General features: G+C 41.2%; 3 protein-coding genes across 6 annotated transcripts; all 3 read left to right on the top strand.

Annotated features, from left to right (window-relative positions):
* The first annotated feature begins 2,875 nt into the window (after positions 1 to 2,875).
* LOC135550514 (immunoglobulin-binding protein 1-like) lies at positions 2,876 to 9,631 on the top strand. The gene is made up of 6 exons (XM_064981416.1): positions 2,876 to 3,111; positions 3,541 to 3,843; positions 4,090 to 4,285; positions 4,383 to 4,459; positions 7,143 to 7,252; positions 7,399 to 9,631. Exons 1-6 carry the CDS (start codon positions 2,900 to 2,902, stop codon positions 7,545 to 7,547), a joined length of 1,047 nt encoding a protein of 348 aa, XP_064837488.1. The 5' UTR covers positions 2,876 to 2,899; the 3' UTR covers positions 7,548 to 9,631.
* A 3,056-nt stretch (positions 9,632 to 12,687) lies between these two features.
* Positions 12,688 to 16,781, top strand: LOC135550512 (gap junction beta-1 protein-like). Of its 4 annotated transcripts, none has more exons than XM_064981415.1 (2): positions 12,688 to 12,792; positions 15,127 to 16,781. In XM_064981415.1, exon 2 carries the CDS (start codon positions 15,141 to 15,143, stop codon positions 15,861 to 15,863), a length of 723 nt encoding a protein of 240 aa, XP_064837487.1. In that variant the 5' UTR covers positions 12,688 to 12,792; positions 15,127 to 15,140; the 3' UTR covers positions 15,864 to 16,781. The 4 variants fall into 4 exon arrangements, with proteins under 4 accessions (XP_064837487.1, XP_064837484.1, XP_064837486.1 ...); XM_064981412.1 differs by lacking the exon at positions 12,688 to 12,792 and adding an exon at positions 14,568 to 14,705; XM_064981414.1 differs by lacking the exon at positions 12,688 to 12,792 and adding an exon at positions 14,594 to 15,020.
* A 2,382-nt stretch (positions 16,782 to 19,163) lies between these two features.
* On the top strand, positions 19,164 to 22,875 carry gja2 (gap junction protein, alpha 2). The gene is made up of 2 exons (XM_064981410.1): positions 19,164 to 19,424; positions 21,518 to 22,875. The coding sequence occupies exon 2, from the start codon at positions 21,567 to 21,569 to the stop codon at positions 22,614 to 22,616; it is 1,050 nt and encodes a 349-aa protein (XP_064837482.1). The 5' UTR covers positions 19,164 to 19,424; positions 21,518 to 21,566; the 3' UTR covers positions 22,617 to 22,875.
* Positions 22,876 to 23,378: the final 503 nt, after the last annotated feature.

Genomic DNA, 23,378 nt, shown 5'->3' with positions numbered 1-23,378 from the left:
ATATACAGGGGGTACCGGTACCGAGTCAATGTGCAGGGGTACAGGGTAGTCGAGGTAATTTGTACATATAGGTAGGGTAAAGTGACTATGCATACAATAGATAATAAATAGCGAGTAGCAGCAGTGTAAAAACAGAGGGGTGGGGTCAAAGTAAATTGTCCGGGTGGCTATTTGATTAATTGTTCAGTCGTCTTATGACTTGGGGGTAGAAGCTGTTAAGGAGCCTTTTGGACCTAGACTTGGGGCTCCAGTACTGCTAGCCGGTATAGCGCCTTATTGTCGGATGCCGAGCAGTTGCCATACCAGGCGGTGATGCAACCGGTCAGGATGCTCTCGAAGGTGCAGCTGTATAATTTGAGGATCTGGGGACCCATGACAAATCTTTTCAGTCTCCTGAGGGGGAAAAGGTGTTGTCGTGCCCTCTTCGCGACTGTCTTGGTGTGTTTGGACCATGATAGTTTGTTGGTGATGTGTCTCTTCATTGTCTGTGATCAGGCCTACCACAGTTGTGTCATCAGAAAACTTAATGATGGTGTTGGAGTCATGTTTGGCAATGCAGTCTTGGGTGAACAGGGAGTACAGGATGGGACTTAGCATGCACCTCTGAGGGGCCTCCATGTTGAGGATCAGCAAGGAAGATGTGTTGTTGCCTACCCTTACCACCTGGATGTCCAGGATCCAGTTGCAGAGGGAGGTGTTTAGTCCCAGGGTCCTCAGCTTAGTGATGAGCTTTGTGGGCGCTATGGTGTTGAACGCTGAGCTGTATTCAATGAACAACATTCTCACATAGGTGTTCCTTTTGTCCAAGTGGGAAAGGACAGTGTGGAGTACGATTGAGATCACGTCATCTGTGGATCTGTTGGGGCGGTATGTGATTTGGAGTAGGTCTAGGGTTTCCAGGATGATGGTGTTGATGTGAGCCATGACCAGCCTTTCAAAGCACTTCATGGCTACAGATGTGAGTGCTACGGGGTGGTAGTCATTTAGGCAGGTTACCTGCTTTCTTGGGCACAGGGACTATGGTGGTCTGCTTGAAACATGTAGGTATTACAGACTCGGTCAGGGAGAGGTTGAAAATGTCAGTGAAGACACTTGCCAGATGGTCTGCGCACGCTCTGAGTACACATCCTGGTAATCCATCTGGCCCCTAACAATAGCCAACACTTAAATGTAGTCTATCTATTATTAGGCCGTATTCCCCAAGTAAGTCAAAATTGCCTGACAATAGGCAGATAGGTACAGAGTTTGAAAAGGCAGACTGTTTTTGAAGTGGATTATGTCTAAGCATCTTGTGGTACTTATAGGTCTGGTGCTTATTATTATATCCAGTCAGGATGTGTGTTCAATGTATTGTAAGTTAAATCAACTTTGAATGCATGATCGATACATTCATTCACGGTTTCATAATTTTTATACAGCATAGTGCATTCGGAAAGTTTTCAGACCACTTGATTTTTTCCACATTTTGTTACATTACAGCCTTATTCTAAAATGTATTAAATAAATGTTTTTCCTCGTAAATCTACACACCATAACGCATCATGTCAAAGCAAAAACAGTTTTTCTGAAAATTTTGCAAATATATATATACAAAACAGAAATACCTTATTTACATAAGTATTCAGACCCTTTGCTATGAGCCTCGAAATTGTGCTCAGGGGCATCCTGTTTCCATTGTTCATCTTTGAAATGTTTCTACAACTTGATTAGATTCCACCTGTGGTAAATTACATTGATTGACCATGATTTGGGAAAGCACACACTTGTCTATATAAGGTCCCTTCTTTTTTTCTGAGTTACCAGTTGTCTTGAAAGCACCATAAATCCAGAGAATGCCAGACTTTGATGACAACATTTAATGACAAATTTTGCCCACGAGAAGGACTACTGAGCTACCTTGCTGTTCAAGTGAGCAGAGCACAACGGAGAGTCCAAAAATGTCTTGTATGTTGCTGCATAAATTATGTATTATGCTAGTGAGACGTATACTGTAGCTAAGAAAGTAATACTAAGTGTATATTGTGTAGTAAGCTGTTAGTAGCCCATGTGCCTCACCCAAATAATTTGGTCCCTTTCCTCCTCATAACTTAGCCTACTGTTCTGACTTGGTGGTGCACATGTAGCCTATAGCCTGCTTTAGAGAAATGTCATTATCAAATATTGTAAGCGCTTTCATTCTCTAATTATATGCCACTCTTATTTATTCTATGGTTCTGACTTGGTGTACAGGGAGAATACTGTAAGAATGGGCCATGTTCTTAATTCTGTCATTTTACATTTTAAAAAGTGCTGAAGAAATAGTTTTATTGACTACATCTGTCTTAGCTCGCTCATTGATGTTTTAATCAAAATTATGGATTGCCTCTTATCTGTTTATCATTATTTTATGCCATAGTTTGTACATCTCAATCGTCAGTAGGAACAACATTTGTTCAAGCAAGTCAGCTATGTTTTTAAAAAAGGCAGTAAATGAGGCTGAATGAACTTTTTGGCTGCCAGACAATTAAGTCTCCGTTTATAGCCAATGTAGCGGTGGTTAGGATTCACTCCATGGTGCTGAAAAGAAAACTCTGCTGTTGAGACAGATTCATTTAGGCCCTAACAGTATGTGGGCACCGGTTGTCACAATTATAGTGCAATTCATGTATTGTGTAATGTTGTTTTATGTAGTGGCTTTGCTACATGCTAAAATCGCCACTGCAAGTGTGGCCTTAGAAATACGGACCAAAAACGAATTATGTCCATTAGAGGACACACATGCATTGCTGGGTCTCAGGAGGACGTTTGTCAAAACAGCCATTGAAAACACAGCAAACTTCTATACGCTCATAAATAAAGTGAGCGTAGAATAAATACGGAAGCCGATAGTGGTCATTACATCCAAAACGTTGTAAAAAAAATGGCAGCCGTAGAAAGCACTAGCATGTCATTAATGCAGTCAGAAGAACCGCTTAAACTATCTGATTTATTAGATCGAGGATGGAAACTATATGAGGAGGTGGACACCACAAATGATCCCATCGCAGCCACCCATATCCAGGTCAAAATCAAGCATGGGATAACGCAACTTGAAGTGGCAACGCGAATGGTGGCCCAACTCGACTTGTTCAGGTGACGTTACTAACGTCGTTAGCGCTACCTAGCAGCTACCAAACTACACAGACTGCTTCTCTAGCAATGACGACTAGCCAGATTCACAGGTATCAAATTGTGAAGACAGCTAGATAACAAACAGATTACACCGTAAAGTTGTTTGACCGTTTAGCTAGCTAGCTACTTTACTAGGCTGTCGTAAAGCTAACAACCTAGCTCCAGTAGCAAGCTCACCTAAGGTAAGGCCATGCAATGAAGGTGATGCTGCATGTCCAGTGCGTTCAAATGTGTGTATCAGGAACGTGTCCGTACTCATTCTGGAAACCAATTTTAAGGTGGAACGTCAGTTGAAGGCTCAACAGTTCGCAATGTTTCTCCACATCATAAGCTAGTTCTAATGAATAGTTATGATCATCAAGGTTAATCTTGTTTATGTTTGTTTTTCAGCCGAAATGAGGATTTGGAGGAGGTAGCAACCACAGATCTGAAGTATCTTATGTTGCCTGCCTTCCTGGGGGCTCTAACTATGAAGCAAGTGAACCTGGCAAAACGACTAGACCACGTTCAGATAGCTAGATGTTACTTTTTGGACTTCTTGAAAAGATGTAAGGAGTATAACATATCAAAGTTTGAACTACCCAAAACCATTGAAAACTCAGCTGACATACCAGAAGAAGAATCTGCAGATGGGCCCCCCAAACCTCCAGACTTAATTGCGATGGCAACAGTTAGAGCGGCAAAGATAGAAAGGTATATTAAACATCTACATTTCAATTACAATTTTAACAATTAGAACAATCATTGTTTTGATTGAGCACTGCACAAGTCAAATTTAGGCCAACTGACCTATGCTTGAAGGTCTAGTACCTGTCACGCACCTCTTAAAATATGTTATGTCCCCCACCTATTTAACAAATGAAATATCTGACTTATTCATTTCATAATGGCAATTAATCTGCACGCAAATTGTTCTAACTTATTTATTATACTCTGCAGATACAAACAGAGGAAGGACACAGAGGCCAAGCTATCAGAGATCAAGGCAGCAGTGGACAGTGGGCAGGCAGATGACGAGATAGTCCGAAACTTTTACCTCCTCAATGTGAGGAAATGGATTGCTGTATCCCTGGAGGAGATAGAGAGCATTGACCAGGAAATGGAAATTTTGACCAGGATGGATGTTCTAAAACAGGTACCTGGACTTGAAGATGTAACTAATGCCATTCATTCACCAATGTCTCATTGAAAGAGTATGGTTTTCTTATGCGCTGTATCTTTTCCATGTGCAGAGTTCAGCAGAGCCATTACACTCTAAAAGGCCTCCCATGAAACCCTTCATTCTCACCAGAGATGCTGTTCAGGCCCGGTAGGCACCTGCTCAAACTTATCATTTATTTTCTCCTTCTGCTAATTGCCGTTTTACTGCTCACAAAATAAGTACTCTGTCCAAACTCCCTTGTCAACAGTACATAGCTACTTGCTTAAAATATCACATGAAGTAAATAGTTGATTCATGTGTAATTAAAGGGATATCTAGTTTTTTTAAACACTTTAGACCTCATTGTATGTGTGTACATACATGCATACAATACCAGTCAAAAGTTTGGGCACCTACTCATTCAAGGGTTTTTCTTTATTTGTACTGTTTTCAACATTGTAGAATAATAGTGAAGACATCAAAACTATGAAATAACACATATGGAATCATGTAGTAACCAAAAATCCATATCTCAGACTGGTTATTTCATGAAGCTGCCAGTTAAGGCTTTGTGAGGCGTTTGTTTCTCAAACCAGACACTTTTATGTACTTGTCCTCTTGCTCACTTGTGCACCGGGGTCTCCTACTTTTTCTATTCAGGTTAGGGCCAGTTTGCGCTGTTCTGTGAAGGGAGTAGTACACAGCGGTGTATGAGATATTCAGTTTCTTGGCAATTTCGCACATGGAATAGCCATCATTTCTCAGAACAAGAATCGACTGACGAGTTTCAGAAGAAAGTGCTTTATTTCTGGCCATTTTGAGCCTGTAATCGAATCCACAAACACTGATGCTCCAGATACTCAACTAGTCTAAAGAAGGCCAGTTTTATTGCAGTTTTAATCAGCATGACAGTTTTCAGCTGTGCTAACATAATTGCAAAAGGGTTTTCTAATGATTAATTATCCCTTTAAAAGGATAAACTTGGATTTGCTTACACAACGTGCCATTGGAACACAGGAGTGATGGTTTCTGACAATGGTCCTCTGTATGCCTATGTAGATATTCCAAACAAAATCATCCGTTTCCAGCCACAATAGTAATTTACAACATTAACAATGTCTACATTGTATTTCGGCTCAATTTGATGTTATTTTAATGGACTAAAAATTTGCTTTTTTATCAAAAACAATAATTTCTAAGTGACCCCAAACTTTCGAACGTGTATATGTATATAAACTCACTGTCAACTGCATTTATTTTCAGCAAACTTAACTTGTGTAAATATTTGTATGAACATAACAAGATTCAACAACTGAGATATAAACTGAACAGGTTCCACAGACATGTGACTAACAGAAATTGAATAATGTGTCCCTGAACAAAGGGGGGGTCAAAATCAAAAGTAACAGTCAGTATCTGGTGTGGCCACCAGATGCATTAAGTACTGCATCTTCTCCTCATGGACTGCGCCAGATTTGCCAGTTATTGCTGTAAGACGTTACCCCACTCTTCCTCCAGGGCACCTGCAAGTTCCCAGACATTTCTGGGGGGAATGGCCCTAGCCCTCACCCTCCGATCCAACAGGTCCCAGACGTGTTCAATGGAATTGAGATCCGGGCTCTTCGCTGGCCATGGCAGAACACTGACATTCCTGTCTTGCTGGAAATCACGCACAGAACAAGCAGTATGGCTAGTGGCACTTTCATGCTGGAGGGTCATGTCAGGATGAGCTTGCAGGAAGGAGGAGGATGTCTTCCTTGTAACGCACAGTGTTGAAGTTGCCTGCAATGACAACAAGCTCAGTCCGATGATGCTGTGACGCACCGCCCCAGACCACGACAGACCCTCCACCTCCAAATCGATCTTTTGCTTCGGAGTTTAGGCGTCAGAGTAACGCTCATTCCCTTGACGATAAATGCGAATCTGACCATCACCCCGGTGAGACAAAACCACGACTCGTCAGCGAAGAGCACTTTTTGCCAGTCCTGTCTGATCCAGCGACGGTGGGATTGTGCCCATAGGCGACGTTGTTGCCTGTGATGTCTGGTGAGGACCTGCCTTACAACATGCCTTACAAGCCCTCAGTCCAGCCTCTCTCAGCCTATTGCGAACAGTTTGAGCACTGATGGGGAGGGATTGTGCGTTCCTGGTGTAACTCGAGCAGTTGTTGTTGCCATCCTGTACTTGTCCCATAGGTGTGATGTTCGGATATACGGATCCTGTGCAGGTGTTACATGTGGTCTGCCACTACGAGGACAATCAGCTGTCCGTCCTGTCTCCCTGTAGCGCTGTCTTAGGCGTCTCACAGTACGGACATTGTAATTTATTTCCCTGGCCACATCTGCATGCCTCCTTGCAGCATGCCTAAGGCACGTTCACGCAGATGAGTAGGGACCCTGGGCATCTTTCCTTTGGTGTTTTTCAGAGTCAGTAGAAAGGCCTCTTTAGTGTCCTATATTTTCATAACTTTAACCTTAATTGCCTACCGTCTGTAAGCTGTTAGTGTCTTAACGACCGTTCCACACTTTCATTGTTTATGGTTTATTAAACAAGCATGGGAAACAGTGTTTAAACCCTTTACTATGAAGATCTGTGAAGTTATTTGGATTTTTATGAGTTATCTTTGAAAGACAGGGTCCCGAAAAAGGGACTTTTCTTTTTTTGCTGTGTGTGTGTCTGACCATTGCCACTATATGGCTCATGCACACAACTAAGCCAGCCAAAGAAATCTCAGGATCTTTAACCAAAACAATTGTCTGGATGATGCTTCAACTTGAAAAGTAATTGGAAAATTAGGTCTAACATGCTAAAAAACAAAATATCCCTTTTAATGTGTAATTTTTCATCTCAGAGTATTTGGGGCAGGCTACCCCGGCCTACCTACTATGTCAGTGGATGACTGGTATGAACAGCACAGGAAGAAAAATGCCTTGCCAGACCAGGGGATCCCACGCAGCGCTGGTAGGGTTAAGAGATGTTCATAATAGTGTTCTATTTACAGTTAACTGTACATCAATTGTTTTCAGGAAAACTCAAATAAATGTTCATCAACCATGTTTTATATACACCCTGTCTCATTCACCAAATACAATTTGTCTCCCTTTCAGAGGACTTCGATGCAGAAGAGCGAGAACAAGAAGAGAAAGAGAAGCGGGTTGAAAACGACGATGAGGAGGCCTTGCAGAAAGCTAGAGACTGGGACAACTGGAAGGATACGCATCGGAGAGGCTATGGGAACCGTAAAAACATGGGCTAATCAAACAAAGCAACAGTGCCTGGTCTGCAGTGTTCATCTACTCTCTGTCCCTCTGTAATAAACAAAAACGTTGCTGGTGTCTATGGAAACATGGTCTTTAAGAAAAGGGAGTTTTATACAATCCCAGACAGAAACTGTTTGTCTGTTTATGGTCACATTTTATTCTGATGCTGCAAATCACGGCGTTAATTGTGGCCGTATCAGAGAAATGATTTATTGGCAGCCATTAATATTATCTGCAGGTTCCATATGAATACACAACCAGGTATTTCCACAAGGCGTCGTCTGTCGAGATGGTGCATTGCTATGTTTGAGAAGATTAGAATTTGAATTTGATGATCAATTGATTAACAGCTGTTCCCAAGCGGATTCATATTTCCTGAGAGTATCCAACAGTACTTAGACTTTTGTGAAGAACTTTACAGAGGTGGTAACAATCTATAGTTCCAAAAAACTGCTATTGTATATTGTCATCCACAATGTGTTTAGTGATGGAAAAGGTAGCTTGTGTCCTTATACAGTCTCCTGAGCATTTTGGTTTTGAGAAGAAAAAAAATTCCGATCGGGTGACAGTACAGAATGTCACCTTTTGCTTTGAGGGTGTTTTAATAGCTGTTTTACCGTTTAGAAATTAATTTGAAGTCTTAAGTATTTTTGACAGATTCACTTAGTTTATTCAAAAGTTGAGTATTTGGACCCATTTTTACATTTACATTTTAGTCATTTAGCAGACACACTTATCCGGCGCGACTTAGTGCATTCAACCACGTATCGCAGACAAAGTAAGTACATTTTTGTCAAAGTGTTGTTGTGCAGCTTTTGTTTTGCCCAATAATAACTGGATGGTGACTGGTTTAATTTTCTTTCTAGGTTTACAGATAATGTTTCTGAACATTTCTAAATTAATCCTGATAATGCCATGAATAAGAAAAATCATGAATAATAAGTGAGATGCTGATCAGAGGCTACAACAAAATATGCTAACCTCTCACCAGTAACGGGAGGTTAGCATTTTGGGGGTGTATGATCTTTGTAACCTCACTCATCATTATCCATAATGTCGAAGTATTCAGAAAGATCTATTCTTACAATAAAAGTGACTCCAAAATGGCACAACTCGATCCCGGTCCCTGAATTCACCATTCTGTTCCTATTGGGCAAAACAGCAAATGCATCCCAAGTTTTTAGTAGCTTCATGTAGCCATTGTGTGTGAGGAATATGGGACCAAATACTCAACTTTTGACTACTTTAATACACTATAAGTGAATTTGTCCAAATAGTTATGACTTTTTAAAATGGGGGACTAGATACATACATTTTTTAATTGTACAACAGACCCTCGCTGCTGGCATTCTGTACTGTCGCCTAATATGAAACATTCTCAACTAAAATACTGGAGTATAGAGCCACGTTTAAAATGATTTGCTTCACTGTCAGAATACATATGGAGTATGTACAATATTATTTCCTCTGATGTCCATTGTAACACTGAATAATGGGTTTGTAATACAGGTGTGATGCACTTAATTACAGAGATCCACTCCCTTTTCATCTTGTTTTGCTGAATAGTTTTTTGTTGTTAAATAACTTCCTTGTGACAACCAATTTTCTCTTTTCTCAAAATGTATGGCTGACTCATTTGATTTCTTTCCCACCTCTTACACATGTACAGTTTGAACAGGCACTGATTTTGACAGACTTGGTGGATTCCTTTGTCAGAGTTGATAATGAGTAGTGGTTGGTCTATTTTTTTCAGAATAGCAGGAATTCTGTGTGCAAAACCTGCATGGTTCCCATTGTAACAAATTATTTGAGTGTTTTGTACTTTTCTCATTGTTTCTTAAAGAAGTTGCTTGTGTCAAAAAATATGGATACAGTCCAGAATAAATATGATAAGCTGCAAGCAAATTGTTATTGGCACACTGATATTCACACGCACAAAATGTGCATGAATCAAAATCATATATATTGAACATGACTAATATTGCTCCCATGTAACTTGATATGTGTCTTTTGGTGAAAGCATCAGTTGTGATCTCAAAATGTATTTCCGTTTCAAAGCCAATTAAATCAATATATTGGACATGCTCGCTAAAAGTTTCCTTTATTTGCTACCCATTGGACAGCTGTGCTAAAGTGAAAGCTTCATGTCTCTTGATGTACAGTGATATTTAACCTCAGTCAGTAGCCCAATTTATACCTTGTTCTAACATGTATCCTTTGTCCTGAACTTGTCCACATTCTGATTGTGCCCACATTTCCAGACAGGTGCAGATTATTAAAAGACGCATTACGGTCTGATTGTGATCAGATCTTCCTGACCACCTTCGGAGGTAGACGGGTACACATTATGTCTGGATATCTAACAAGTGTAGACTCACTCTCTCTCTCCTGCACCACCTGTCTCTACCTCTGAATGCTCAACTATGAAAAGCCAACTGATGTTTACTCCTGAGGTGCTGACCCGTGGCACCCTCTGTGATTATTATTTGACCCTGCTGGTCATCTAATGAAAGTTTGAACAACAATTTGACCTTAATGGCCATGTACTCCTGTAATCTCCCTCTGGCACAGCCAGAAGAGGACTGACTACCCCTCAGAGCCTGGCTCCTCTCGGTTTCTTCCTAGGTTCCTGCATTTCTAGATAGTTTTTCCACTGTTCTTCTATACCTGCATTGCTGTCTCTTTGGGGTTTTAGGCTGGGTTTTTGTATAAGCACAACTGCTGATGTAAAAGGCTTTATAATCAATACATTTGATTGATTGATTGGACAGTGAAACCATTTAAATCCATATTTGAAAGGTGGCACCATAGACTTAAGTGTCTTAAAATAAATAAATATTATTTTGAAATAATATCTGTCAAATATGACCTTCTCCCATTCCTCCTCTGGATCATCCAGATGGTCAGTGGCAAACTTCAGACAGGCCTGGACATGCGCTGGCTTGAGCAGGGGGACCTTGCGTGCGCTGCAGGATTTTAATCCATGACGGCGTAGTGTGTTACTAATGGTTTTCTTTCAGACTGTGGTCCCAGCTCCCAGCTTTCAGACTGTGGTCCCACCTCTTCAGGTCATTGACCAGGTCCTGTCGTGTAGTTCTGGGATGATCCCTCACCTTCCTCATGATCATTGATGCCCCACAAGGTGAGATGGAGCCCCAGACCGAGGATGATTGACCATCATCTTGAACTTCCATTTTCTAATAATTGCGCCAACAGTTGTTGCCTTCTCACCAAGCTGCTTGCCTATTGTCCTGTAGCCCATCCCAGCCTTGTGCAGGTCTACAATTTAAACCTGATGTCCTTACACAGCTCTCTGGTCTTGGCCATTGTGGAGAGGTTGGAGTCTGTTTGATTGTGTGGACAGGTGTCTTTTATACAGGTAACAAGTTCAAACAGGTGCAGTTAATACAGGTAATGAGTGGAGAACAAGAGGGCTTCTTAAAGAAAAACTAACAGGTGTGTGAGAGCTGGAATTCTTATTGGTTGGTAGGTGATCAAATACTTATGTCATGCAATAAAATGCAAATTAATTATTTAAAAATCATACAATGTGATTTTCTGGATTTTTGTTTTAGAATCGGTCTCTCACAGTTGAAGTGTACATATGATAAAAATTACAGACCTTTACATGCTTTGTAAGTAGGGAAAACCTGCAAAATTGGAAGTGTATCAAATACCTGTTCTCCCCACTGTATGTATTTTTATGTATGTATGTATGTGTATATGTATATATTTATACGTGTGTGTATGTATGTCTATGTATGAATATGTACACTACCGTTCAATAGTTTGGGGTCACTTAAAAATGTCCTTGTTTTTGAAAGAAAAGCAAAAAAAATATTGTCCATTATAATAACATAAAATTGATCAGAAATACGTTGTAGAGATCGTTAATGTTGTAAATGATTATTGTAGCTGGAAACGGCAGATTTTTTATGGAATATCTACATAGGCGTAAAGAGGCCCATTATCAGCAATCAAGCCAAACCTGTGTTCCAATGGCACGTTGTGTTAGTTTGTCATTTTAAAAGGCTAATTGATCATTAGAAAACCCTTTTGCAATTATGTTAGCACAGCTAAAAACTGTTGTTCTGATTAAAGAAGCAATTAAACTGGCCTTCTTTAGACTAGTTGAGTATCTGGAGTATCAGCATTTGTGGGTTAGATTACAGGCTCAAAATGGACAGAAACAAAGACCTTTCTTCTGAAACTCGTCAGTCTATTATTGTTCAGAGAAATGAAGGCTATTCCATGCAAGAAATTGCCAAGAAACTGAAGATCTCATACAACGCTGTGTACTCCCTTCACAGAACAGGGCAAACTGGCTCTAACCAGAATAGAAAGAAGAGTGGGAGGCCCCGGTGCACAACTGAGTAAGAGGACAAGTACATTAGAGTGTCTGGTTTGAGAAACAGACTCCTCACAATTCCTCAACTGGCAGCTTCATAAATAGTACCCATTAAACAGCTGTCTCAATGTCAACAGTGAAGAGGAGGCTCCGGGATATTGGCCTTCTTGGCAGAGTTCCTCTATCCAGTGTCTGTGTTCTTTTTCCCATCTTAATCTTTTCTTTTTATTGGCCAGTCTGTGATATGGCTTTTTCTTTGCAACTCTGCAGCGGCAGGCATAAACAAGGCTAGTGTGTCATCCGTGGGCTTAGCTCCCTCTAGATGTGGATCTGTCTGAGGCTTCTTTAAGACTATTTAAGAGTATTCCTCTGAACCTTTTGACAGCAGGTGGGTATACAAGGAAAGGTTATGGAAGGAAATGGAAGGAAATGTCTTTGGAAATATCACACACACTGTGACGCACACAGCAAGCATTTATTTCTCAACCGTTATCTGTAAGATTTACTCCCTCTGCATGTGGTTAGACTTTCTTTGTTTGGATTTTGTACTTTTTACTCCGTATTGCGTCAAAAGGAGCCTCCACTTCCCTTGCAGCACAGTTTACAATAGATAGGACAGGCTTCTTTGTGTCCACACAGATTCTTTCCTTTGCTGAGGGTAGGCGAATTCTAAAGGGGCTTGTTGGATCCAATAAAAGCAGCTATTGTATGTAAATTATTCACACAAGAGCATATGACTGACTGTGCAGGGCAGTGGCTAGTGTGAGAGAAATCATTAGCAATGCAAACTCATGGTGTTTTGTCTCACATAGTCACTAATGGGAAAAAAACATTTCTTTACTAATGGCAACTCAATTATATCTTGGTGTGTTTGTGCACTACTTCTACTGAAGGTAATTTTATGCATTTAATAATTTGTTACAACTGTGAAATCTAAATTAAGTGTACAAAAAAACGTTTTTATTTCCCTTTTGTTGTCATGATTTACATGTTGGTGAATAGGTTTCTAAAATTCTATAACTATCCTTAAAAAGCTGTATTTGATGTATTAACATGATTTAAAAGCACCATTTGGGTTCTATTTCGTTTTTCATAACCAGTAACAGCCACACAATAGATTGCTTGTAAAATAGACTACATGACCAAAAGTATGTGGACACCTGCTTGTTGAACATCTCGTTCCAAAATCATGGGCACTAATATGGAGTTGGCCCTCCCTTTGCTGCTATAACAGCCTCCGCTCTTCTGGGAAGGCTTTCCACTAGATGTTGGAACATTACTGTGGGAACATGCTCCCATTTTGCCACAAGAGCATTAGTGAGGTCGGGCACTGATGTTGGGCGATGTGGCCTGGCTCGCAGTCGGCATTCCAATTCATCCCAACGATTGCCACAAAGTTAGAAGCACAGAATAATCTAGAATGTCATTGTATGCTGTAGCATTAAGATTTCTCTTCACTGGAACTAAGGGGCCTAGCCTGAACCACGAAAAACAGCCCCATACCATTATTCCTCCTCCACCAAACTTTACAGTGGCACTATGCATTTGGGCAGGTAGCATTCTTCTGGCATCCACCAAACCCAGATTAGTCTGTTGGACTGCCAGATGGTGAAGCGTTATTCATCACTCCAGAGAACATATTTCCACTGCTCCAAAGTCCAATGGTGGGGAGCTTTACACCACTCCAGCCGATGCTTGGCATTGCACATGGTGATCTTAGGCTTGTGTGCGGCTGCTCGGCCATGGAAACCCATTTCATGAAGCTCCTGACGAACAGTTATTGTGCTGACATTGCTTCCAGAGGCAGTTTGGAAATGAGTGTTGCACTCAAGGACAGACCATTTTTAAGCGTTACATGCTTCAGCACTCAGCGGTTTCGTTCTGTGAGCTTGTGTGTCTTACCACTTAACAGCTGAGCCGTTGTTGCTCCTAGACTTTTACACTTTACAATAACAACAGTTGACCGGGGCAGCTCTAGCAGGACAGGAATTTGACAAACTGACGTGTTAGAGAGGTGACATCCTGTGACGGGGCCATGTTGAAAGTCACTGTGCTCTTCAGTGAGGCCATTCTACTGCCAATGTTTATCTATGTAGATTGCATGGCTGGGCGCTCAATTTTATACAGCTGTCAACAACGGGTGTGGGTGAAATAGCCAAATCCACTCATTTGAAGGGGTGTCCACATATATATATAGTGTATCTGAGAAAATCAGGGCTGCACACTGTAAGAATAAAAAACATGCACATCTTGAATAATAGCTTTAAGTAAAGGTTTTATTTTGGAAATCATAATTAATACTCTAAGATGTACAATATTTCAATAGGGAATTATTTGAAATATTGATGTTTTCTCATTTATATATTGATTTGAATGAGTTAAAGTGAAATAGACCTGAACCCTTTTATTTGTAGGGACAATTTGCATTGTCATGTCATGGTTTTTGTTATTGCACTTCAAATATTATAGAACATTTAATGAAAGTCCTCACTACGACCACCGTCTGTGGTCAGTCTGGCTGTGGGAAGGCAACAGATATACCATGCAGGTTGGTGCCAGTGTCAACATGGCACAATGGTCACATGGGGGCAGTTACACCCTTGCCAGTGACTTTGAGAAAAAAGGTCACATGATGTCTTGTGCAAGACCAAAGACTTGCGCTCTTAAGCCGCACACCAACGTCAGGGCTGGTAGAGAGGCTTGGTTTTCCACTGGACGCACATCAATGTCCATGCTACACCGGCGGGTCAACGTTGTCCTCCACCCTGGGTGCCGCCTATGCCTCTTACACCTCCTGTTGAGCTTGGTAACCTCTCCATCTCTCCAAGTCTCTTCTTCTGGCATGGCAGGAATGACTGGAATGGAATTAAATAGATTTGAAATATAGCCAGCTGGAGAGAGCTCAGTTGCTGTTGGATTTGAAGAATATGGAATTAGTCTTGGGGGATTCTGCTTTTAAAGAATGGATGGCTTTATTGAGATTTCCCAATATCTCAGTCGCTGACCAGTGCTGGTCGGACAGTGTTGTTGACTGGTGAATCGGGTTATGTGAGATCTGTGTTTTTAGTAACAATCCGTGCAATTAGTATTTGTATAAAGAAATCTTGTGGAAATAATTAACGTATGTAAGGCACATTTTTTTATGCAAAATTATCAACAAATGATCAACGTTGTTGACCTATTAGCTTCTACAATGAAATCATTGTAATTCTATCCTTGTTTTTCAGACCTGGAATCGAAAATGAACTGGGCGTCCTTTTATGCCGTCATCAGCGGTGTAAACAGACACTCCACGGGCATCGGTCGCATCTGGCTCTCTGTCCTCTTCATCTTCCGCATCCTGGTCCTGGTGGTTGCAGCAGAGAGTGTGTGGGGCGACGAGAAGTCTGGCTTTACTTGTAATACCCAGCAGCCCGGCTGCAACAGCGTCTGTTATGACCACTTTTTCCCCATCTCACACATCCGTCTGTGGGCCCTGCAGCTCATCTTGGTGTCCACCCCGGCCCTGCTGGTGGCCATGCATGTTGCCCATCGCCGACACATCGACAAGAAACTCTATAAACTGTCTGGCCGGGCCAGCCCCAAGGACCTGGAGCAGATCAAGACCCAGAAGATGAAGATCACAGGTGCCCTCTGGTGGACATATATCATCAGCCTGTTCTTCCGCATCATCTTCGAAGTGACCTTCATGTATCTCTTCTACATGATCTACCCCGGCTACAAGATGATCCGGCTAGTCAAGTGTGACTCATACCCCTGCCCCAACACGGTGGACTGCTTTGTGTCCAGGCCCACAGAGAAGACTGTCTTCACTGTGTTCATGCTGGCTGTGTCAGGGATCTGTATCCTGCTCAACATCGCAGAGGTCGTCTTCCTGGCAGGGAAGGCTTGCGGTAGGCACTTAAGCAATGCTGGAGACTCAACCATGGGGGCATGGATCACCCAAAAGCTCTGCTCTTACTAGAACAAACTAAACGGACCATGGCAGTATAACTCTAATTGGTTACATAACATGCTCAAAGCTCAAGGTAAGGGCCTTAACAACACTCATTAATCTGCTTACTTCACCATGATGAGGTGTCGACACTTTTTCTATACTTGTTGAAATGACACTTCAAATGGATGTGTTTAAAAGGACAATATCAATTTGGATAAAGACACAAGCTCAACAGAAGAGGAGACTGTACGGTAAAAGTACGGTAAACTGATTTATTAACGTGCCCTTAACTTGCAATGCCTCAAATTCAGCTGAATTCAATATACCGTCTTCGGTATGCTCTGCAAGATTCAAGCAACTAAACCATCTCATCATCTATTCTATATCATGATTTAATTCCTGACAGCCTGTTTAATGCGGCATGCTTAGGACAAAGCCTGGGTATGGGTTCAATTGTCCATTGTAAATATTAACCCAAGAAAACTGTCCAAGTGGATAATTTAACCAACATCTGGTGGTTGTAGTGGAGTATTACTAATAACTATGAGGCCATTCCTAAGCACCACTAATAACTACCTCACTTTCATAGTGAAATATCAAGTGGGTGCTTCAAGACATCTGAATGGTGCTTTGAATTCTATGAATGAGACTGATTATGCAAGTGTATAGAGTAATATAGAATGTCAAAGTTTAAGTTACGATGGTAGAACCGAATGATCAGAGAACATGTTTAAATGTCTATCTCATTGTTTTTCTTACCAGTATATACAGGATTGCTGTATAAGGATAATAGATGTTTAGAATTTGTGGTACTGTAAAGTTTTTACTTCATAATATATATAGCATTTTAGTCCCTGTTTTGTTGTATACCATGCCTTCTTATATTGAATGTCTTACACTGGTTTTTATTGTTGTACCTAATAAAATTAGAAATTCCTAATAAAACACTTGAGTTTAATTATGTACAATAGCCACATGGAAATATTATAATGAGCTGGTAGTGAACACAACTATATGCGTATATGCTTGTGAGTGTATTCTGAATGCTTTATGTACAGATAACTGCCAAAATAAAGGAAACACCAACATAAATTGTCTTAATAGGGTGTTGGGCCACCACGATCCACCAGAACAGCTTCAATGTGCCTTGGTAAAGTTGGCATAGATTCTACAAGTGTCTGGAACTCTATTGGAGGGATGCAACACCATTCTTTCACAAGAAATTCCATCATTTGGTGTTTAGTTGATGGTGGTGGAAAACGTCATCTCAGGCACCGCTCCAGAATATTCCATAAGTGTTCAATAGGGTTGAGATCTGGTGAGACACACACACAAACACACCCTTTAAATCCCCTATGCTCCTTTGAGACCTCTCTTTCAGTCACAGAGATCTCTTCTTCTAGGATTGGTAGTCAAAACAATGGGAAACTAGGCATTTTTTTACATGACCTTGAGCATGATGGGATGTTAATTGCGTAAATAAACTCAGGAACCAGATGTGTGGAAGCACCTGCTTTCAATATACTTTGTATCCCACATTTACTCAAGTGTTTCCTTTATTTTGTATGTGGTCTTGCGTTACAAGGTGATGTTACCTTTATGTAATACTTCAGAAAGCCACAGGAGAGCAGCATTAACATATACAACCAAGCCAAAACATTAGGTACTAATGGTTTATAGATTCTCTAATGTTATGGTCATCAATTGACAGTGCCATTGAGTAAGAATTGAAGGGGGAAAAAGTTTAATTCATAGATTTATTTTTTAAACACCATCAAATAATGAAGTCTCGGGAAGATTTCTAAAAGACAGAGGTAGGCTGTAGTTCTCGTGAGCTGTCAGACCGCCTGTGAGGAAATGTCTGAGGCAGCCTCAGTGATTAAAGACTCCAGACAGGCTGGGTAGAGTGCATGGTCCCAGGTTATCAATAGCATAGCCTTGTGAGAGGTCAGCCTCTGAGCCTAAGAAATATTCACCGTTGGGACAGCTGGACCTAGCAGGGGCAAGTGTGAGGGCATTTCTCTTTTTCTAGAGCACGTAAATAGAGACCATATATAAAGTCTATGAGGTGGGAGGTCTGACAGAAGGAAGACATTTAATCACAATGATTTTCACTGTTCGCTATGTATAGCGCCACTAAATGTAGATGTTATCTGGAGTTATTGCTATCAGACACTTTGCTTTTAACAAGCTGGATAAATACAGCAAATGTTGGTCATATGAAGAGCTTCATTCCAAAATGGTATATATCCACTTTCAGAAATGTTGTCAAATTAGCTTTAATTGTCTAAAGAAATTCTGAAAGAAATGTGTTTTTTCACTGTCTAATCAAGGCATGGGGTTCAATAACAGACATGTATTTGTGTAAAATCTATCACTTGATGGTTTCATTTCAAAAAGATAAATAGTCATGTTTTTCGCAAAATACTATACATCCGCCTCACTCTCAGAGAAATAAGTACTGCTAGGTTTTACACAGTCAAATGTAACAAATACCTATATTTTGTGACTTCAATGTAATTATTATTTGATCTGTTTGTAAAACGTTTATATTTGACATTTTAGTAATTTAGCAGATGCTCTTATCCAATGTGATTTATAGTAAATGCAAAAAAAAAAAGGAAAACCTATTGATTAAAAATGGGAGAACAGTAATGTTTTACACACACGAACGTACCCATAAGCAATCATTTCTGATGAAAAAAACACAAATGTGAAAGAACTGTGGATATAACGTTTTGGAAATAAACTCTTCATATGGTTAGCATTCATACTGTGCCTTTCAAAGTGCAGATTTGCAATGTACCATATGTGCTATGTGTTCTCTGTTGACTTATCTGACTTTACAATTTGATCCTTAAAGGGGTATGATTTCATCACTACAATGAACCGAGGTCAGTTTAACCAAACATGGTTTTGTCTCTTTTATCGAAAGTAAATATAACTGCTTCTGTTTGGAAGGATGTCCTCTGCTGAATTTACACCCACCACAGACTGTGAGATTCCTGTCAGCCTGTCAACAATGACACAGTACGTGCCAGTCAATCCCAACCATAACAAAGAAGGGAGGGTCCACCTCTTTCCATTTTCTGATGCTCTCCCACCCCCACACAGCCGCAGGACTTGGAACACTTCACCTTTCAACTCCACCCCCCCACCACCACCACCCCCCCACACACACACATCCCCCTTTAGTGATAGCAAAGTCACTCCCTTCACAGTGAATTATATTTAGAGCCATACCACGCAAGACTTAAGCCCACCCCCATTGGACTACTTACACGCCACTCAGTCGTAAAGAAACACCACTTTAGCAATGGGCTTTATAATTCTCTACAGGGAGTGAGTGCTCTCATCCTAGCTAACTGACAGTGAAAAAGGGTTCTTACAGAGGTCCTATTGGTGGTTACTTTTACAGGACACATTTATGGGGCATAAGTAAGCAGATTCAACAAGAGCTAAAAACTTGCCGAAACCATTTGTAGAAAAGATAGCTTAACATTAGAAGTCTAGTGTCATCACTATCCAAGGACATGGAGACGCCACCACTGGATCTGCAATTTCACTGGAGATAAGCATCATGGGAAGGTGGGTCTTGACACACTGTGTCTATAAAAGTTTCAACTGAAGAAACATACATTGTAAAATCATGTTTATTAGTGGTCCCTGCAGTCATACTGCAAGAGGCCAGTAATTGTGTCATTTCACTGTATCATAATAAAGTGTCTATTACAACTCCAAAAGCAGGTTGGTCAATATTAGTCTCTGAATTTCTGAAATGGTTCAACTTCAAACTGTAATGAGGGAAGACAGCCATTTCAATGTAGTTGCAGTCCAGTCTACTAACCAGGCCAGTGTTGTTATAAAATATTATTTATTGTGTAATAAGAGCAGAATTTAACAGATGAAGTCAGAGATGATTAGATCATGGACTATGATGAATGTTAACAGACAAGTCTTAGATTGAGAAAAGTTATTGGCCATCCACATGTACACTGTCATGAAAGGCTATTAGGTAACAACAGCCTCGTTTTTTAAATCATTTTAAAATCCCTGTGGGGAAACTCATCTGGGAACCTGACCGCAACTTCCAGAGGCAAGTTTAACTTGCATCAGTGACTAGGTGTGTTTACTAAAGTATCCACTCAACCCCTGGGAATGTACCATTAATCTATATCTAGGGAGAGGAGAGTTGCAACCTGCCATATGTGTGTCAGTATGTGTCTTGGAGCTCCTCCATCTGATCTTCAGTGTACACTGCGTGGCAGTTAGCTACAGTGGCCAGGCCACCACCTGCTCCAGGGCATACTCTCTGGGTAGTGAGTACAGTCAGTACTTAGTCTTCATGCAATAGACATTCATACATGATACCTGTATTACTAAAATGACAGGCAGGGGACTATTCACTTTCGGGACTATTAACAGGATCAGTATGAGATACATATGCTGCTCTATAACCTTTTAAATGGGAGACAACCTATTTCAATGATCTATTCCTGATATGCTATTACACATACAACATATAAAGTAGCCTACAATTAAGTTCAACGAGTGTGATGAATATACAGGTAATTGCCAAAATGAAGGAAACACGAGTAAATGAGGGTTCTGGTAGCTCTGTTATGGTGTGGTTTTTTTCCTGGCATGGTTTAGGTCTGCTCAACCCCTTAGAGGGCAAGGTAAACACCAATAAATACACAGATATTCTGAATGATCGCCTTCAACCTATGGAGAATAATTTCTATTCTGATGGATTTCTGAAAACCTGGGAATTTGGGGAAAGTTACCAGAATTTTGCAACCTTGGATAGTGGTCTACTTGATGGGAGGTTTCTCCTCAAGGAAACAGGTGTTACTTTAAGGGTGGATATCCTGTTGTTGCCTGGGGTGTGTTCATTAAATCAAACATGCTAATAAAAACAGAGGAACTTTGAGGAAATGTATTTTTCTTAAGATAATGAAGGGAAAACCCCAAAATATGCATACACACCACCCAGAGCTTTTCTACATTTCACAAGCATGTGGCAATAACCCAGAAACATTACCAACATTACACTATTTTTCATGTTTTTCAGAACTTCTCACATTTTGGGGAAATGTTGAGGATTAGGGCTCCAGCTTGTGAAAAATAAATTGTGTGGAAATGACAAGGCCATAGGTTGGTGAGTCAAATCTGGACATTACTTTCTCTTCAGATAAATTATGGCAAATTATTACCAGGAAGCACCAATCTCACTTATTAGTTGGTCTCTGCATGGTGCATAGACCAAATTAAGGTATTGACAAATGTTTTCATGCTAGAAGAAACAGAACCACATAAACTTGAAGCAGAACCTCATATATGATAGTGAATCCGGTTAATTTACAGGAAACCCTCTGAAACAAATATAAAAAACTGCACCTCAGCCAAAAACTAGAAACAAATGATTGAGTTGGAAAGGTCTGAATAGCCACAGTAAAAATATTTGGCTCTATTTTCAAATGCATGAGTTTACAACCAAATACATTCAAATGAAAATGCATCACATAGATATTTATTATGCCACCCTAGGTGTAATGATAAAGTAATGGCGAGGCATTTTTCTCAAGCTCTCCAAGTTATTATGCAACAGTTTTCAATGCAATTGTGATGTTTGTCTCTTATGCAGTGCATTAGTTTGTATGTTTTTATTCTGATTGCAGGTTCCTGTTTTGGGTCTCTCTGTAGGACTGAGCCTATGAGTGAGCCACTATGGGGGACTGGAACTTGTTGGGCAAGCTGTTGGAGAGTGCCCAGGAGCACTCCACCGTAGTGGGCAAGGTCTGGCTGACCGTGCTCTTCATCTTCAGGATCCTGGTGTTGGGAGCTGCAGCTGAGAAGGTGTGGGGTGACGAGCAGTCTGGCTTCACCTGTGACACCAAGCAGCCTGGTTGTCAGAATGTCTGCTATGATAAGACTTTCCCCATCTCTCACATCCGCTTCTGGGTGTTGCAGATCATCTTCGTGTCCACGCCCACTCTGATCTACCTGGGCCACATCCTGCACCTGGTGCGCATGGAGGAGAAACAGAAGCAGAAGGAGAAAGACTTGGCTGCCATCCACAATGACAAGCAGCAGCTGCTGCCCGACACCAAGCCCAAGAAGCCACCAGTCCGGGACGATCAGGGCCGCATCCGCCTGCGAGGGGTCCTGCTGCGCACCTATGTCTTCAACATCATCTTCAAGACCCTGTTTGAGGTGGGATTTATCGTAGCTCAGTACCTGCTGTATGGGTTTGAGCTGAAGCCACTGTACACCTGTAACCGCTCACCCTGCCCCAACGTGGTGAACTGCTACATCTCCAGGCCCACAGAAAAGACAATCTTCATTCTCTTCATGCTGGCAGTGGCGTTCATCTCGCTGCTACTGAACCTCGTCGAGATGTATCACCTGGGGTTCACCAAGTGCCGCCAGGGCCTCCGGTATAGACGTGCCCAGGCCACATTTGAGGCAGTAGTGCCCTTTGTCCCGAACTATAACTACTTCCCCAGGCACCAACCAGCCCCTGAGCCATACCATGCAGACGAGTACATCTTGACTGAGCCTGACACTGCCTACCACCCCTACAGCAGCAAAGTGGCTTACAAGCAGAACAGAGATAACCTGGCCGTAGAGAGGAACAGTAAACCAGAAGGGGGTGACACCACAGAAAATAAAGGTTCCAGTTCTGCTCCAGGGTCGCCTGCAGAGAACCAACGGCGTCCGAGTCGATCCAGCAAGCACAGCAATAATAAGACCAGACTAGACGATCTAAAGATCTGAAGGACAGTTATGGCTTATTTCCACCACAGGGTTTTATACAGTGGCTTGGCCTACAGATCTAAACTTTTGTGTTTCCACCTGAGGTGGCGGAAAAAAATAGTTGGGCCTTGGACCTAATCTGACTTGGGACCAGAGTGGGACTGTCGGAGATGCATTAAAGCTGGAATTCTTAATGGTGAAACTGCCACGGCTGTTTGCAATATTACAACAAAGAAGTTACTGCAAACAAAAAAGTTTTTTCCCCTTCTGACATCATTGCACACATGATAGCACATCAGCATATGTATTGGAATGTTTTGGTGTATACACAACACAGGTATCAGTCAAAATGCAGCATTAGCCGATTTCCACACCCTAAACATCACCCTGTACCAAAGTAGAGTAGAGGCTTAGGATAATTTTGTTTACTTGCTCGAGGTAAACATTTTACTGCTGAAAACAGAACTTCTCCAACTGAAAAACATCAGATGATTGAGGCATTGACTCAATGCTGTGTCCTAGGTGCAGTGCTACAAACAGAGGTGGGCTCATGTTCTACTTTAGTTATGTTACTGTACAGAGCAATCCCGTGGCCAGCAGACAAGACCCAAGTACGGGGTAAAATGTACTCCCTGGACAAGTGCCATATCTCTATCTGGCTCGGGAGTCTGTATGCAAAGAGGCCAATCAAACTCCAAAGCTTCATTAATTAGTTAGGGCATAAAAATAGTAACTGTTAAGAGGTTTTCTCACATTAGCCAAACATTTGCCACGTAGAGTATA

This window comes from Oncorhynchus masou, chromosome 12 (assembly GCF_036934945.1).
Source record: "Oncorhynchus masou masou isolate Uvic2021 chromosome 12, UVic_Omas_1.1, whole genome shotgun sequence".
Taxonomy (NCBI): Eukaryota; Metazoa; Chordata; class Actinopteri; order Salmoniformes; family Salmonidae; genus Oncorhynchus; species Oncorhynchus masou.
This window is presented reverse-complemented; position numbering and strand designations above follow the sequence as displayed.